The sequence below is a fragment of the Typha latifolia genome, chromosome 4 (assembly GCF_019914945.1).
Source record: "Typha latifolia isolate L0001 chromosome 4, TyphaL0001v2, whole genome shotgun sequence".
Taxonomy (NCBI): Eukaryota; Viridiplantae; Streptophyta; class Magnoliopsida; order Poales; family Typhaceae; genus Typha; species Typha latifolia.
The window spans coordinates 14,530,951-14,547,744 of NC_133089.1; the positions used below are offsets into that span (position 1 = coordinate 14,530,951).

Genomic DNA, 16,794 nt, shown 5'->3' on the forward strand with positions numbered 1-16,794 from the left:
GGAGAAAAGCCCAAGCTCCTGAGATAGAGAGCACTTAAAACTGCTTTAAGTTTGGATGACAATGGAATGGGAGTGCAAGACTCAGGAGAAGAGTTCAACACCGTGATTGCTTGGCCGCCTTGATTTATTTGATTAAATAATCATTCGTTGACTTACTACTAGATGGCGGAGATTAGAGATAAGTTGATCCAACGGGAGTGTTTAGATAAATCTTCGTGTGTATATGCTGTTTATAGAGTTCTTAGAAAACTCCTCAGTATGAAATTTTAGAGCTTGAGAAAATGACCCAAACTTTAAAATAGTTGACAAACGCGTCAGTTGACCAACTCATATCTGTAAAGCTAAAATTATAGGATATAAATAGAAGTCTTTGTAATATTTTTAATAATGTGTGATGTACAGCAGCCAAGAAATAACAGTGGGAGATCAACTTCAGCCTAGCTATTAGCCTCACCTAAATAAGGTTCTTTAGGTTCATACAAATTATTTTTTTGATCATAGATAAGTAATTAGATCATAGATGGGTGACACAGTAATTGAAAAAATAAACACGAATATGATCTATTTAATAATCAATGCTAGATAGAGGGTGGCTAAGTAGCTGAAGGTAAGATTCTGTCTGAAAAGTACAGGGAAAATTAAGCATGTTCAGAAAGGGGCGATGACTTCATCAACAATCAAATTGAACAATACAAACTGATAACTGCAATGTTTTCCAACCTTGGAACAATGTTCAACATCTCCTCCTGATCTATTACATTCAACAGTCCTCTTTCCTCAGTTACAACATAAATTGGTATTGTTTCAATTCGCCACGATGCAATTTAATCATCAATAACCAGCCCACAGTGTTCTTTCAGGATACTTCTTCCGGGAGTTTGTCCGAATCCATTGGCAATTCTCAACATAACCCTAAACTTTTCCTCCTCTTGCTTTATTTGATCCACCCTCCTCAGTACACTGGAAAGAAGGGCATCTACATTATCACCATGGCCTGAAGACATAGGATCTACAAGATCAGATCTTTCTGAATCAAGCTGCTGGTATAAACTAAGGATGAAATCTTTATGAGTAGAGTACAGTTTTTGCTCTGGAATACTATACTCAACATTAGGCCTTGTTCCTTTACTTCATAAAGATTGATTTATCGGTTTTGTTGAACAAAATATTCATCATGAAAATGGGTAAATCACTCTTTTGATAAGGAAAATTTATCAATCAGTATTTTCCAATGATTTTCCATCAGGTGCATAAAATTTTGTGTGGAAAACTTATGCAAATCACTCTCAAATCTAGTGCAAATCTCAATAGCAGAATCCAAGCAATGCAAATCTGCAAAGAAGAATCCAACAATGCAAATTTATAGATTTGCCTATCTATCAAATAATTACTCATGTGCTATATAAAAATTCCAAATCTACGTCTGAACGACACATCAACAACCAAGTATATATGAGGCTCTGTTTAGTCCAATTCGCATATCAACAACAAACGCAAATGCATGAGTTTCCTAGCGCATATATTAATTGGCTATCTGTGGAGCAGTTACTTCTGTAATCCTGTAACTTAGGTTTAACCTGCAAAATCCATCAGTTCCACAGCTAAAAAGATTGGATAACAGTGATTATTGAAGATAGTGTTCAAAAGTTCCAGGTGAAATACTCTTGCTGACAAGCACAATCGCACAATCACACAATACAAATAAGGATGGGCTTAGATCACACACCAGGCCCACAAACTTAACCGAGAAAATTAAATCTCCATCAAAGCATGAGTTCAAACAGTAGAAAAACAAAAGAAGAAGAAGATATCATAATAGCATATCGTGGAAGGAAACCAACGAACTTGGCACACTGACGCTGCACATGCTGGCATGGGAAGGTTGTACTCATGAACTAGATGGTCCTCCTTTCCCGAAAATAGTAGCGAAAGTATGACTTGGTATCTTCATTCTCCCACACTAAATGTTTCAGCCATTTGTTGTTGCCGCCAATGCACTTAAGTTTGCTGTTGTTGACCATCTGAGAGTGGAAAGGGAGCTGCCTGAGTTCAGGACACTGCAAGACCACAACAGATTCTAGGGAAGGAAAAGTCAGTTGTCGTTTACATATGTTTCCCAAAAGTGGTAGATTTACCAAATATAATTCTCGAACTCTGGGGAAGGCAGAATTCATCTCGTCTACTTCAATTTTTTCCACAGTTATCTCATCAATTACCTCTTTCATTCCAAGACAATCTACTACTTGCAATTTCATGAGGAGGGGAAGCTGCAAAACCCAACTGATGTTTACCAACCCGTGACATTTTTCTATCTCCAAGATGCGGAGACTTGGAAAGAATACACTGGGCAATACTCCACTCCATACAATCTCGTATAACTTCGCAAGACTCCACAATCGGAGTTTCTCCAGTCTGAATAGCTCAGGCTCATCAGCATCTCTAGAATGATATATCTCCAATGTCTCCAAGGTAGGGCAGGAATAAACCTCCAGTACCTCAAGTAAGGGTTGCGCTCTGCTCAGCTGTTCGAATTCAAGCACAGTCAGTTCTCCAATTTCATCCAGCCGGATGCGCCGCATTTTTCGCTCTACGAACCGGTCGAATATTGTGCCTAGGGAACTTCTCGACTTAATTGCCATTGAGATGGATTTTAGATTCCTTCTCATGGAACGCCAAATATGTGGAGGTACCTCCACAAATGGTGAAGTGTCTAATACTTCGAGACTAGACAGGAAGTTGTCCGAGGGAAAAGATAGATTCTTGATACCTCTCAGAAGCAGGTACTTCAATTTCGTCATAACCACTAATAGTTCCCATGGGAATGACGAGATCTGTGTATGGGAGAGGTTGAGATGCTGCAGCGCCACCAAACACCCAATGTCTCCTGGAAGTTGGTTTATCATAGTGTAAGATAGATCCAAGTATATAAGACCCACCATAATTTGGAAAATGCCGTCTGGAATAATTTCCATATGAAGATTCCCTTTAAGGTTTAATGTTGAGAGGTTTCGACAATGTGCAATTTCCTCCGGCGGAGATCCTATCTTACTATTTATTATAGACACTCGTACTGCCAATTCCCAGTCTGTTACAGCCCAACGTAACGCATCAATGGTTGTACTCAATAACCATTTATTCCAGCTTTTTCCACAATCCGACGAGATCCACCGCGCCAAGTCCCATAAAACACTATGTAGTTTTACATAATCGTTTTCATCAGCAAGGTCGGGCTCCATTAAACTTGCATCCTTCAAGTCTCCGATGATAGAGTGTCCTTGGTTATAAGCTTCATGGATCTCATTAAACTCATTTATCAACCCGAGCCCCATCCAGCATTCAATCAGATCATTTATGGGAATATACTGATCTCTAGGCCATAGACAGCAAGACAAAAAACACTCTCGATGCGTATCGTCTTGTAAATTATCATAGCTCAACTTCAAGGTGGGAAGGATCCTGTTTTCCATGTCTGGGACAAAATGAAGCTTTAACTTCCTTAACGAATCAACAACACATTCCCACTGTTGAAAAGTCTTTTTTCCTGACAGAGCCCTTCCAATGGCAACTAGAGCCAGTGGTAAGCCATCACATTCCTTGACAACTTTCTCCACAAGCCTTGACATTCTGGGATCAGAGTTGATTACGTCTGCAGATACTATCTCTTTGAATAGAAACATAGCCTCATCTTCTCGTAAAGTTTCCACTTTAATTATCTTATTGCTGCTCATCTGGGCACATAAGCTCTCAGACCGTGTCGTGAATACCACCTTTTGCTTGTATTTGGCTCCAGGAACACCCATATGAAACGTTGGAATTCCAATATTAGAAAACATTCCATACTTGGGGAATCCATCTATGAGAAGTAAGAAGTTCTTGTCCTGCAGAAATGTGTAAATTGTTCTATCATCTGAGATTGAATCTTTCACTCCTAACAATCCTAGCTTAGAGAGCATATTATGTTGAAGATTCTCTATCGTATCATCAGATGAAACCCATATAACATGATCAAAGCCCAAATTCCTTTCACCTAGCAACGAATTATTGATTAGCTTCAGAAGGGTGGTCTTCCCCACCCCTCCCATACCCCATATCCCAACAATCCCGATATTGTCATCGCTCAGGTAGCCACGAACCATCTCAATATGAGACTCAATAGAGCTCGTCTTCATCAACAATGATGGCATACATAATTCTAGGATGGATTCCGGAGGCAAATGCGTCAAGACAGCAGTAAAAGCTTCCCGTTCCATTGTCAACTCCACCACCGCCGCAAGCAACTTGGTTGCTTTCCTGCTGATTTTGTAGCTCGACCAACAATTCAGCGAGCAATCTCTGATAAGACGACAGCCCCTTTGCTCATAAATATTCGCAACTTCACTCACATTAGCATCAATATCTATTACCCTCTGCAGCCAAAGTATCACTCTTTCTGTAGGCCTTTCTCCTGTCCTTCTGCCATCTTCTATAGTATTCTCTGTATCCCTTTTCCCAGCATTCAAAACTTCCATGGCGTTTCTCATTCTATCCACGTTGTCCTTGACGCTAAAAAGATAACTGACCTGCTGAACTACTGGAGCTCCTATATAGGATAGTAAGGGCCCTAGGCTTGCCCAACTCATCCTCTCTAATTTGCTAGAAATGAGTTGAAGTTAGTAATAAGAAAAGTACGGACACAAAACAAAACTTTAACAAATCTCATAGTTCAGGAATAGAAAGCAGACAATCATAACTTAAACCAGGTTTTGTGGATGGAGTCAGATTGACCTGGAAAGAAATAGGCAAAGAAAATTAAAATTAAATAGAACCCATGAAATCATCCGGGCAGAAGTTCTCCAAAAATATTGCCTCTCTCTCAAGAGACTTACTTTCTCTTTCAAAGATTAAATCATCCACGGCCTGAATTTAGGAACTCTAGATGAGCTATAACCCAATGCGCTTGATAAAGCCCAAAAGATCTTATCAAAACAGTGAAGTACCTCATCAAGAGAAGGAGAAGAATAAAACCAGGAAGATATTACGTCCACTCGTGAGCTAATGGTATTATTAAATAGTAAACCGAAAACGAAGAACTATCCAGTTCCTAACATGTTCTTATTCATTTTACTGTTTTAATTTTCAGTCAGTTCCTTATTTTTCTGTTCATTTTCTTCACAGCTATGATGTATTCGATGTAGAAGGGCTGCTGGGAAATATAAATTCCACAAATATGAGGTAGAAGAAGGGGAGATGAAAAACGTACCTGAATGGGAACAAACAGCAAGCAAAGCTCAGGCTTCTCCTGAGAAAACAGAACCAGATTTTGGATGACAATGGAATGGGAGTGCGAGACTCAAGATAATAGTTCAATGCCATGACTGCTTATCTGTCTTGATTTATTTGATTAAATAATCTATTCGTTGACTTAATACTAGATGGCGGAGAATAGAAATAAGTTGATCCAACGGGTAGTATTTCAAAATTTGGCTCTCAAATTTATAAAGAAAAGTTAATAAAAGTCAACTCTAAAATAGTTATCATGGTGATGAAAAATAAAAAATTTTACTATTTATAAAATGCAAATTGTATCGTTTAAGGCTGGCATCTACCATCCACTATCTAAAAGCATTAGGTGAAAGACAATTATTCTTAAAGAAAAACAATGTGCAAGACTCAGACTTATATAGATTATTATATTACGTAATATTTTTATGATTATTAAGGTCGTACCTAAGAAATTTAGCACTTCGGAAAATAAAACTTTAAATTAATTAACAAACGCGTCAGTTGACCATCTCATATTTGTAAAGCTAAAATTGTACGATATGGACTACATTACGGCAATTACTAACTAATATAACATTTCTGTGGGTGATATACAGCAGCCAAGATCAACGGCGGGAGATCATTTTCAACCTACCCGCCTCACCGAAATAAACCGCATTTATGCTGCTATCAATCTTCAAAGGCAAGGAGGCAATTAAGCCTCTCATTCCTCGTATGTAGGATCAATTTTAAGCCAATCAAACAACCCACTTATTAAACTGAGTTAAAACATTTCACACAAACATAACTCAAACGAGTTAAATAAATTAGATTGAAACAAACAGGTTCATTCGGAAATTGGATCAGAAATGGGTTGACAGGACCCATTCCGTTTAACTTACACATATTAATTTCGAGTTAAAATAGTTGAAAAAATAAATATAAATACGATCCATCTAATAATTAGGCTAGAAGTGTCAATCCGTTTATAACCCAAATCTGTGTCAAAATTTGTCACCCTTAACTCATTTCCATGGGAACTCTAGTTCGTCCTCGGTACTACAAAAGAACTGATGAAAGGCTCCACCTCGACCTCGACCCTCGGTGGCTAAGGAGCTTAAGGAAAATCCTGTGCGGAAAGTAGAGAGAAAATTAAGCATGTTCAGAATTGGGCGATGAAAAAAGAATCTTGACATCAGCAATCAAATGTGAAGGATAATAAACAGTAATTGCAATGTTTTCCAACCTTCTCCTCCTGATATAGTTACATTCAACTGTCCTCTCTCAGTTGCAGAAACACTATATATAATATCTTGCTTACAAGCACATTCATGCAATACAAACAATATCAAACTCAGTCACACTGATGGCCCACAAATTAATGAGGGGCTCACTTTTACCTGCTTAGGAAAGAAAGCAAAATAAAAGATGAAAAAAGAAATGTTGGCAACGGGGAAAGATGACAGACATACAGAAGCTGCACTTTGTCAGCTGGATGACATAATCAAATGCTCTGCCGTTGTCGAAGTAATTGGAAAAGAATTGCTTGGTATATTCATCATCCCACTCCAAACTCTCCAGCCATTCACTCTCGCCTCCAATGTACTTGAGTTTGTTGTAATTGATCATCTGTGAGTGGAGTGGGAGCTTTGTAAGTTGAGGACAATGCGATACCACAATGAAAATCAAGTGGTTGGTGACATATGCTTCGTAACTCTCGTAGGCTGCCCAAGCACAGTTCTCTGAGTCTGGGGAAGGGAGGAAGCTAGTTGCGTTCTTCAAAGTTTCCTTGACCAATCAGCTGTTTCATGAGACGGCAGCATACTACTTGCAATTACTTGAGAAAGGGAGGTCTTAATTCTTATAACCCAAGTAATATCCTCCAACTTGTCACATTCTTCAATCACCAATATCTGCAGACCCAGAAAGACCCAATAAGGCAATGCATTCTAACAAGAAACATGCATTAAATCCACAAGACTATACAGAAGGTATATTCATCGATCACCAATATCTCCAAACTAGGGCAGGAGTATACCTCTAATTCTTGGATTTCAAGCTGTGCATATGCGCCACATACATGCCCACGTTATATTCAATACTTTATCTAGAGTATATGTAGACTTAACAGCCATTGAGATGGCCGTTTGACAATGTGACCGCCTGAACAGGCCAGGCAAGTTTATTTCTATATATGGTGGCACGTCTAGTAATTGAAGGCAATGCGAGTACCTTAACAGTTTGACGATGAGTTCTTCATCGAGACTTTCAATACCTCACAGAAGTAGGTACTTCAATTCCGTCATTTTCTCCAGTTCCCAAGGCAGTGACGAGATTCTTGCATAAGAAAGGTTAAGATATTTTAGATTCACTAAAGCCTCAATGTCCGCTGGAAGCTCTTCTCTGGTCGTGTAAGATAGATCCAAGTACGTGAGACCCCTCATCATCTCTCAGAATTAAAGGTGAGAGGTTAGGGCCTCTGCATTTGGTTCAGCCAGAGATGTTATCCTACTATTCATTACAGATACTCGAACTGCTGGTTTCCAGTTCTCTACGTTCTCAGATGCTTCTCTCAACCCACTGGCTCTTTCTAAGTAAAATTCTGCTGAAAAACCCTTCGGCCCACTCTGTGCTTTTTTGGGAAAGTTATTGGACCCACTCTGTTCTTCTGAGGGAGAATCCTTGAACCAATTGGATGCAGGCACTATCCATTTATCCCTGCTTTCTCCACAACCTGATGCAATCCACAATGCCAAATCCCATATCACGTTGTGTAATTTTACATATTCATCCTCACCTGCAAGGTCAGCCTCCAATAAGTATGCATTCTTCAGCTCTGTGATGATAGAGAGCCCAAACGAATAATTTCCAAGGAAGTGATTAAACTCCTCTAGTAAGCCAAGGTCCATCCAGCATTCAATTAGACCATCTTTTGGAATATACTGAGCTCAGGGCCACAAACAGCAAGACAAGAAACACTCTCAAAGCTCATTATATCGCAAATCATTGTAGCTCCACTCCAGAATATGAAATATTGAGCCTTTCATTGGTGGGTGATCATAAATAAGAGATCCGTAATGATTGGACTGCAGATTCTTACTCTTGAAAAGTCCATTTATCAGCATAGCCCAACCCAATGGCAATGAGAGCTAGAGGTAAGCCACCACATTCCTGAACAACTTCCGTAGCTAGGCTTTCAATTCTGTGATCAGAGTTGATGACGTCTACAGGAACAATCTTTCTGAACAAACCCATGCTTCATCGGACTTCAAACATTCCCTTTTAATCGTAGTATGGGATTTCATTTCAGCACAAACGCCCTGAGACCTCGTCGTGAATATCACCACGAGCCTGCGGTTAGCTTGAACAACACTGTCCTTCTCAGAAATTGGTATCCCAATATAAGTAAGATCTATTGATTCAAATAATCCATCTATGAGCAACAAGTTTTTGTTTTGTAGAAACTTGTAAATTGCTGTGGCATTTGAGGTAACATCTTTATGCTCTAGAAGTTCTAATTTAGAAAGTATAACAAGTTGAATTCTCTGGAGCATGTGTCATCCTCTGAAGCTTCCAGATAATGTGATCAAAGCCCAAGTTTCCTTCACCTAGCGATGAATTATTGTTTAGCTTCAGAAGAGTGGACTTCCCAACCCCACCAATAACACATATCCCCACAATCCCAATATTGTCATCAAATACGAGACTCAGTAGAGCTCCCCTTCATCAACAACGATGGCATACATAACTCTTGGATTGATTCTGGAGGCAAACACATCAGGACAGAAGCAAATGCTTCCCGTTACCTTTTCAACTCCACCACCACCACAAGCAACTTGGTTGCTTTCCTGCTGATTTTGTAGCTCAACCAACAATTCAACGAGCAATCTCTGATAACACGACAGCCCCTCTGCTCATAAATATTTGCAACTTCACGCACCTTGGCATTAATATCTACTACCTTCAGCAGCCAACGTATCACTTCATCTGTAGGACTTTCTCTTTTCCTCTTGCCATCTTCTGTTGTATGCACTGTATCCTTTCTCTTCGCAACCAAATCTTTCACTGCATTTCTCATTTTATCCACATTGTCCTTGATGCTAAAAAGATAACAGACCTGCTATCCTTTAGAGGAGAGTAAGGGCCCTAGAATAGGGCTTACCCAATACATTCTTTCTAATTGTTAGAAATAAGTTGTAGTTAGTAATAAGAAAAATATGGACACCGTAGGGTTTAATGTAATTGGCAAATATGTACAAAATTATTTAAATGTGGTCATGTAGCTAGTTATTGTAAAATAAGCATATATATATATATATATATATATATATATACAAGTTCGATGAAGATTTGGAGCAACAGGCGTTCGAACGACACTTCAAACATTCAAAATTACAAAGAAGAAAGTTTCTAGAGTCAGTCATTCGAACATCATTTCAAATATTACATATTTACAAAGACATGTTTTTCAGAGTCAATATCCGAATATCACTTTAAACATTTGAATTTATAAAAAGCAGGAATTTAGATGTCACAATTGTTCACGGAATCCTTTTAGAGGATTATTTACCTTATCTGAAAGGGTATTCAAAGGTTATCAAAACTTAACCCTAGTAGCTATCTTTGATCATATTTGAGGAGAGCTCTTGCAAGGTAACTTTTTTGAACGATCTACAAAACTTCAGCCCTCCAAAAATTTTGCCTCTTATCTCCTCTTGGCTCCGGTGCCTCCCTCTCAAAATATTCAGAGAGACTTATCTCTTCCAAAGCTTCTTTGTATTGCCTAAACTACGTGGATCTTGTATATATTTATATGTATGGAAGATACTTCAATGCCCTATTCTGTTTTCAAATGTTAATGCTACAGCTAATAATAACTGGTTTCTCTCTCTTCTTTTGTATCTAGTACTGGTATCCAAGTTCCTTTTTCACAAATATATCATTGATTAAATCCAATTAGATTCAAATCTATCTGGTTCAAAATGTTAAGAGGGTACATCAAATCTCTATCTCCAACCTATTTAAATATCTTCTATCCCATGATACACTTGAAAATAAGACATTTGCATCAAAAAGGTCTTAAATTTTGGTAATAATAAAATTAGGCTTTTGAAAACTGAGTGTCTATTTTCTACACTAAAATGCACACTTTTCTAATGAAGTACGGACAATTTACATGAAAAGTGCCCACAAGAGTCCAATCTTACTATTTTAAAAACCTTAAGATCTTTTAGTGCAAATAAGTCCTTGAAACTGTATTATTATTTTTTTGTTAATAAGATTCAAATATAATATATCAAATTCAAACTTACAAGAGAGTTTAATTTAAATACATTCATCTCTCTTATTTTTCAAAATAATATGAAAAATAGAAATGCTTCTTTAATCGCTCTAGCTAACCATTTTATGAAGTAATTTGTGCATAATCTCCTTTACTACTCTTAGCTCCGCCAACGGCTAGATAGTATTTTGTACTAAACAACCACATGAAAAATAGGGTAAGGAAGAAGAGCTCTCTATACAGTCTGAATTTAGGAAGTTTAGACGAACTATAACACCATGCCTGCCAGACACTGGACAGGGGTACAAAAGATCTCACAAAATAGAACATCTATTCAGTTAAAAGAATTAAAAAAAAATAATAAGTATCTTATCAATAGGATGACAAGGATAAAACCAAAGAAAGTATTACCCTTTAAAAATCTTCCCTCAAAAAACTCCACAAATATGACGCAGAAGAAGGTGGGGGGGAATCGTACGTACCAGAATCGGAACAAGCCAGCAAAAGCAAGAAATTAAGAGGAGAAAAGCCCAAGCTCCTGAGATAGAGAGCACTTAAAACTGCTTAATCTTGGATGACAATAGAATGGGAGTGCGAGACTCAGGAGAAAAAGTTTCAATGTCGTGTAATTTATCTGATGAAAATGATCATTCGTGACTGAGTTTTTCTCCCCCTCTAATCTTGCATTTTCTTAATCGTATTTTTCTAATCAAACGCTTTGGATGTAAATCCTGTCGCATCATATCGTTTAACCCGTCTGAAACGAGAACAGCTAAATTACCAATTTACTCTCTGACAGTACCAAATATATCGTTATTTAGTATGTCATCTCGAAGTATAATACTGTGTAATTTACTATCAAACATCCGATTCAACTAATTCTGATTAGATATACTAAATTCAAGTATAAAAAAAAGAGAGTGCCCGAGTTTTACCCTAAGCCTTTGCATTTTGTATGCAATAGACAATAATCATTAGAGCAATGAAAGGAGATACATTTAGCCCATCTGCCTCAGCAAAATGACCGCATTAATACTATCCATAATGGCCAAGGGCTAAGGAGGCAGCTTGTCACGAGTTTAACTGTTTACTAGGTTCACTAATCAATGTGGCGCTCTATTTTAAATAGAAAAGAAGGGCTGTAAGAATTGTAAAGGCAGCAGTAATTGTAAAGATTATCTCTTCTATTACAATAACTTCAACACATTAAAATTGGATACATTACTTATAGGAGATTAGCCTTTTATGTAAAGGTAAAAGAGATATAAGTATAAGAATAAAATTGAGTGGTACGAAGAGTAAAAACAAGGCCCCAACGTCTTATTAGTTTGTTGTCTAGAAAACTTGCACACATCAAAGAGAAGTGAGCTCCTCTCTTCATTACAATCTGCATGGTCTCATTGGTGGATTATAAACTTTGGGAAAATCTTGTCTGCAAATTGTATGGAAAATTAAGCATTTTCAGAATGGCGCAATAACCAAAGTTTGACATCTGCAATCAAATGTGAACAATAATAACCAAAAACTGCAATGTTTTCCAACCTTGGAACAATGCTCAAGTTCTCCTGATATGGTTACATTCAACAGTCCTCTTTCCTCAGTTGCAGGAACACTATATATAGAAGAGTACAACATAAATTGGTACTGTTTCAATTTGCCACAATGCAATTTAATCATCAATAACCAACCCAAAGTGTTCTCTCAGGATACTTCCACGAGTTTGCCCGAATCCGTTGGCAATTCTCATCATAACCCTAAACTTTTCTTCCTCGTGCTTTATTTGATCCACCCTCCTCAGTACACTGGAAAGAAGAGCATCTACATTATCACCATGGCCTGAAGACATAGGATCTACAAGATCAGATCTTTCTGAATCAAGCTGCTGGTATAAACTAAGAAGGAAAGCTTTATGAGAGTACAGTTTTTGCTCTGCAATACTATACTCCGATTCTTGCGATCTCTTCAATTCTCGAAGGACTTTATCTACTTCGTCTTCAAGTTTCACAGATAAATTTCTGTGATCTGATTTTATACATGTCGGGTAATGAGTTCTGTCATCAGTCATTTCATACTTCTGTGCAGCTTCAACATTGTTTGCATAATTCATTGTTCTTTTAATTTCTCCAGTATACTGAGCCCCCATAATTGCCGTCTCACTTTCAGGAGGGCTCATATATCCTGTATTAGAAAAATTAACACAACAAGAGCAATAAAACAAAATTCTCAACAATTGGACACTACTACAACCACTTGATATATGCATGCAATATGCTATGGTCAGTCTCAACAGATGAGATAACAATGGTGACCTCACAGGCATATTTCTATGTTCAAAGAAGAGAAAAAAGGAACTAACTATCCTTTATCCATGTAATTACACTGACCGATTGGAATAAGTTCGTTGGCGGGGGCATGCCATTGGCATATCATATATGGGCCTTTTCACAGGCAGCATCATAGTAGTTCCATAAATTTGGAAGTATTTTGTAAACACTGACCTGCAGTGCGTAGTAAGGTGTCACCTTCCACTTTCCAGATTTCATCAAGCTGAGTTCCCAATTGAAGCTGGATTAAATTTTCACATGGTCATGCTGTTGGTTGAGAAACCATAAAATGAGAAAAGTACATCTACGGGGATAAAATCTCATCTCATTAGGAAACGAGGTTATTTAACCTCCAAGTAGTACCTTTGTGATGATAGATTCAATATGATTCTTCAACATCTTTGATTTCGTCTGCTCTGAGCCACGCAAGATGGAGAGACCAACATTCAGAATTTTCTCAATTTCATCTCTCGACTCAAGAGATTCACAAACACCTAAAAGCTTGGTTACATGCTGCATAAGGTCAGTTATATTATCACAACGTCTGCAGTAATATTCCACATCCAAGCCAATGTTTCCTCCAACAGTCCCAGCCATGTAAGAACGAAGAGCACATTCAATGTGTGCAACATGCCCACAAATATGATTCTTATCAAGCATAGCCTCGCATCTAATAAAACTGTAACCTCCATAAGCCCAATCAATATTTTTGCTGCACAGAATGCAACAACATTCACGACAAAACCCCGCTTCAGTACAGCATATATCGCAATCCTTGGCTGCCAATGCCTTAATTTTCGATTCCTTTTGTAGGCTGCACATTTTATTTTGAGCTTTACAATCTCCAGAACCAACCATTGGTCCTGCAAAATGTGTGATCAGAGACGGATATCAGCATTCCTGTAATAAATGATGCTCATAATCGTATACTTATGAGCTTCAAATTTGTACTTACTAAAGTTCAAGATTGAGGGGAAAAAGTTGTGCTTTCAAAAAAGATGCTCATAATCGTATACTTGGGAGCTTCAAATTTGTACTTACTAAAGTTTAAGCTTGAGGGGGAAAAAGTTGTGTTTTTGAAAAAGATGGTAACTCTAGCGAGATGAAGGAACTTGGCTTCCAATTGGAAATACATAAAACTCTTGTTTCATGCAAGAAGTAAGCAGCCTGTGGAACAGGCAAAAGCTAAAGAAACCTTAGTGAGATAGACTCACTCTCCAATAAGTACTTTTCTATTGATACAAAAGAAAACCAATTCAAAGCATGGGATTACATCAAAATCAGAAAAGATATTCAAACAACACATATCTTAATAGAGATTTGCAGTGGAAATGCGGAACAAAAAGGCATACAACAAACAACTCTAACAAAGAAAATTCTTTTAGTGAAAAAGAAAAAATCTTACTGGCACTGAAAATAAAATCTGAGATACAAAATGAGTCCAGGTTATTACGTAGCAACATGAATTTTAAAACACTGATATGTACCTTGAAGAAAAGAGTGATTAATCTAAAACCACTGTAAAAGTTAAGGTAAAGCATAGATGTTTAACTTGCCAGAAACAAAAGACAGGATAGGAATGAACATTTCAAGAAAATACCATTTCTTAGGGTTCCTCCTGTGCAAGGAATCCTCCAGATAAAAGAGGAGAAAAAGACATTCACATCCATGTTGGGGAATTCTTTCTGTAGATAATCTTCAACTGATGCCCTGCTCCTAAACTTTAACTTGCTACCAGTAACTTTAGGACAATGGGAGGGGGGATAAAGGTACCTATCAAGCCAGTGACCATATATAGATCTTCTATTTCCTACCTTCCACCTCCATATATCTCCAGGACATGGCCAACCTTCAGGAGCATAAGGCAGACCTTCACCAGATGAACCACCAGAGACAGGTTCTGCGATCAGGCATTTTTCCCTTAAAGAGGGTGAGTGATGACCTTTTTCATCTGATGACACAATTTCCACAGATGTGTCTCCTTCGGCCATTGACAATAGCCAGTGTTCTGTAAACAAGACAGTTTAGACTTTACATTCTGATACAAAGAGAGTGGATTTATTATCAATTATCAACATATTTTATGTGTCCACGGTTGCGAAAAGAACTGACCTATGTTAAGTTCCTTTCTCAAACAAAACTGAACCATCAAATATTTGGGTATTGAGGAACAACAGAAGGCCATCCAATAACATGAATAATTGGAAAAGAACAAAAATGCACATCTTTCCTCCAGAAAGATACAGATCTAAAAAGACTGAAGTAAGCCAAGCATACTTAACGTTAAACATGCAGCTACGCAGGAACTTAAATGCACAATAAAACTACACAATGCACAATAAATCCAATCTTTGACTGCATCAGATATATTATCTGATAACAAATTAAAATATAAGGAGATTGAGAAAAACTTCATAGAAAATCAATAGACAAATGAAATATGCATGAAGACTTGAGCAAAAAACATCAGCACCAGAAGTTGATTAATGTAACCACAAATATATGCATAAATCCACGAGACCACAGTTCTGTAGCATATTAGTAATACAAGGACCCTTTCCAATTTGGTGTAGCCTCAAGAACTCTAAATGTAACTTACCCCTTCCAAGCTCTTAATCTTTTCAAATGGACTCAGTACCAAATATAAAATGATTCAGGAAAGTAAACAGGTTTCTCACCTATCTCTTTATGTCAACAATTAACTGAATTGTATGCGCATCATACAAAATGCATCTCCAAGTAGAGGAAGGTAGCAATAAAAAATAGTGAGGTAGGCACATATAAAACCTACCTTAGAATGAGTTCAAAAGTTGCCATAGAGTTGGATGAATCTAACTGAAGAAAGCACATGACAAGGTTAAATTTTTATACAGGCATTCTTCTGAAAGGGAAAGTTTAAGACAATAAAAGTACTTCATACGATTACAGGGGGATTCCAATCGCAACAGAAGCAGTGCTTAATATGCTTATTTGTCGTCACAAGATAGAAATCTCAAGTTGTCAGTGTTGGTCCAAAGCTAACCAGTCTCTTATCTGGTGTTGCTGGTCCTAAATCTATCTGATCCTTAATGGACCGATGACACTGTTAGTTCTCCTACTTCTAAAAATGGCATAAAACCTTAGAATGTAAAATGAATTTCCTAAATTAGTTTGCTAAACTTGTGAGAAAAGATTAAATGAGAATGAACTCAAAAACATACAACTGACCAAGAAATGAAGATTACAAGTGGTACACTACAGCTAAAATCGAAACCTTCATTCACGAGCAATATTCATAAGTCTAAACACAATATATGAAAAAAGAACTGCTGAACAATGCACAAATATTAGTGGAACGAAAGGACTACGCGCCAAGGCGAACTAACTCAATACAACCACAAAACTTCACCTATAAAATAGGGAACACATAAATAACCAACACGCTGAAAGGTGCGGCTGTTTATGGTATCCGATTGTAAACAACTAAATCCAGAGGTATAGAATATAAATGTTGCAACTTTAACAAACATGGTATAGAACTAACTCGATAGAGTCATCTCTCTTTATCTGAACGCCAAAAATCTCACCTTACACTTACTATTTGATCAAACTAACCCAAAATCGACCATGATAGCAAGATTTCCAGTCAAAGATCAAAACCCAAAACCCCAAATCGTAATTCCTACCAACAAATCCTGAGAAGAATAATCATAGACGAAATAAGCGACATTCTTTCAGGCAGCCTTGACTTCTCCAAAGATTTAAAAAACGGAAAAGAAAAGGAAAAGGAGAAAAAAAATTGGTTTACCGAAGGCCGAACTGAGTAGAGGAATCGCTAATCAAGGGAAGGCCAAGGGATTTTGTGAATCCGGGAGAGTTGGGAGCCTCGAGACTTTTAGCTCTGGGATCCAAAACCCAAGGTCTTAAAATAAATGGGTCCCCAACGGTTAGCTTACTAGAGTCGGACTA

At 37.6% G+C, this 16,794-nt stretch overlaps 3 protein-coding genes across 7 annotated transcripts; all 3 read right to left on the reverse strand.

Annotated features, from left to right (window-relative positions):
* Positions 1 to 737: 737 nt before the first annotated feature.
* On the reverse strand, positions 738 to 4,554 carry LOC140786015 (probable disease resistance protein At1g61190). The gene is made up of 2 exons (XM_073134176.1): positions 1,846 to 4,554; positions 738 to 994 (listed from the first exon to the last, which is right to left on the reverse strand). Exon 1 carries the CDS (start codon positions 4,518 to 4,520, stop codon positions 1,896 to 1,898), a length of 2,625 nt encoding a protein of 874 aa, XP_072990277.1. The 5' UTR covers positions 4,521 to 4,554; the 3' UTR covers positions 738 to 994; positions 1,846 to 1,895.
* Positions 4,555 to 7,697: 3,143 nt separating this feature from the next.
* Positions 7,698 to 9,319, reverse strand: LOC140786016 (putative disease resistance protein At4g10780). Its single transcript, XM_073134177.1, has 4 exons — positions 9,048 to 9,319; positions 8,775 to 8,962; positions 8,493 to 8,674; positions 7,698 to 8,183 (listed from the first exon to the last, which is right to left on the reverse strand). Exons 1-4 carry the CDS (start codon positions 9,317 to 9,319, stop codon positions 7,698 to 7,700), a joined length of 1,128 nt encoding a protein of 375 aa, XP_072990278.1.
* A 2,670-nt stretch (positions 9,320 to 11,989) lies between these two features.
* Positions 11,990 to 16,781, reverse strand: LOC140787400 (uncharacterized). Of its 5 annotated transcripts, none has more exons than XM_073136299.1 (6): positions 16,634 to 16,781; positions 14,447 to 14,854; positions 13,210 to 13,709; positions 13,021 to 13,087; positions 12,442 to 12,700; positions 11,990 to 12,324 (listed from the first exon to the last, which is right to left on the reverse strand). In XM_073136299.1, the coding sequence occupies exons 2-6, from the start codon at positions 14,835 to 14,837 to the stop codon at positions 12,192 to 12,194; spliced, it is 1,350 nt and encodes a 449-aa protein (XP_072992400.1). In that variant the 5' UTR covers positions 14,838 to 14,854; positions 16,634 to 16,781; the 3' UTR covers positions 11,990 to 12,191. The 5 variants fall into 5 exon arrangements, with proteins under 5 accessions (XP_072992400.1, XP_072992398.1, XP_072992397.1 ...); XM_073136297.1 differs by adding an exon at positions 16,413 to 16,520 and having other exon boundaries at positions 11,990 to 12,700; positions 16,634 to 16,745; XM_073136300.1 differs by having other exon boundaries at positions 12,215 to 12,358.
* Positions 16,782 to 16,794: the final 13 nt, after the last annotated feature.

Coding starts and splice junctions, on each gene's coding strand:
- LOC140787400 (XM_073136296.1), bottom strand. CDS start 14,837: ATGGCCGAAGGAGACACATCTGTGGAAATTGTGTCATCAGATGAAAAA. Junction 13,710..14,446: donor AGGAGGAACCCTAAGAAATG/GTATTTTCTTGA, acceptor CACATTTTGCAG/GACCAATGGTTGGTTCTGGA. Junction 12,701..13,020: donor CACCTTACTACGCACTGCAG/GTCAGTGTTTAC, acceptor TTTCTAATACAG/GATATATGAGCCCTCCTGAA.
- LOC140786016 (XM_073134177.1), bottom strand. CDS start 9,319: ATGAGAAATGCAGTGAAAGATTTGGTTGCGAAGAGAAAGGATACAGTG. Junction 8,963..9,047: donor GTGGTGGTGGAGTTGAAAAG/GTAACGGGAAGC, acceptor TTGTTGATGAAG/GGGAGCTCTACTGAGTCTCG. Junction 8,184..8,492: donor TGAAGTCCGATGAAGCATGG/GTTTGTTCAGAA, acceptor CCCTGAGCTCAG/TATATTCCAAAAGATGGTCT.
- LOC140786015 (XM_073134176.1), bottom strand. CDS start 4,520: ATGAGAAACGCCATGGAAGTTTTGAATGCTGGGAAAAGGGATACAGAG.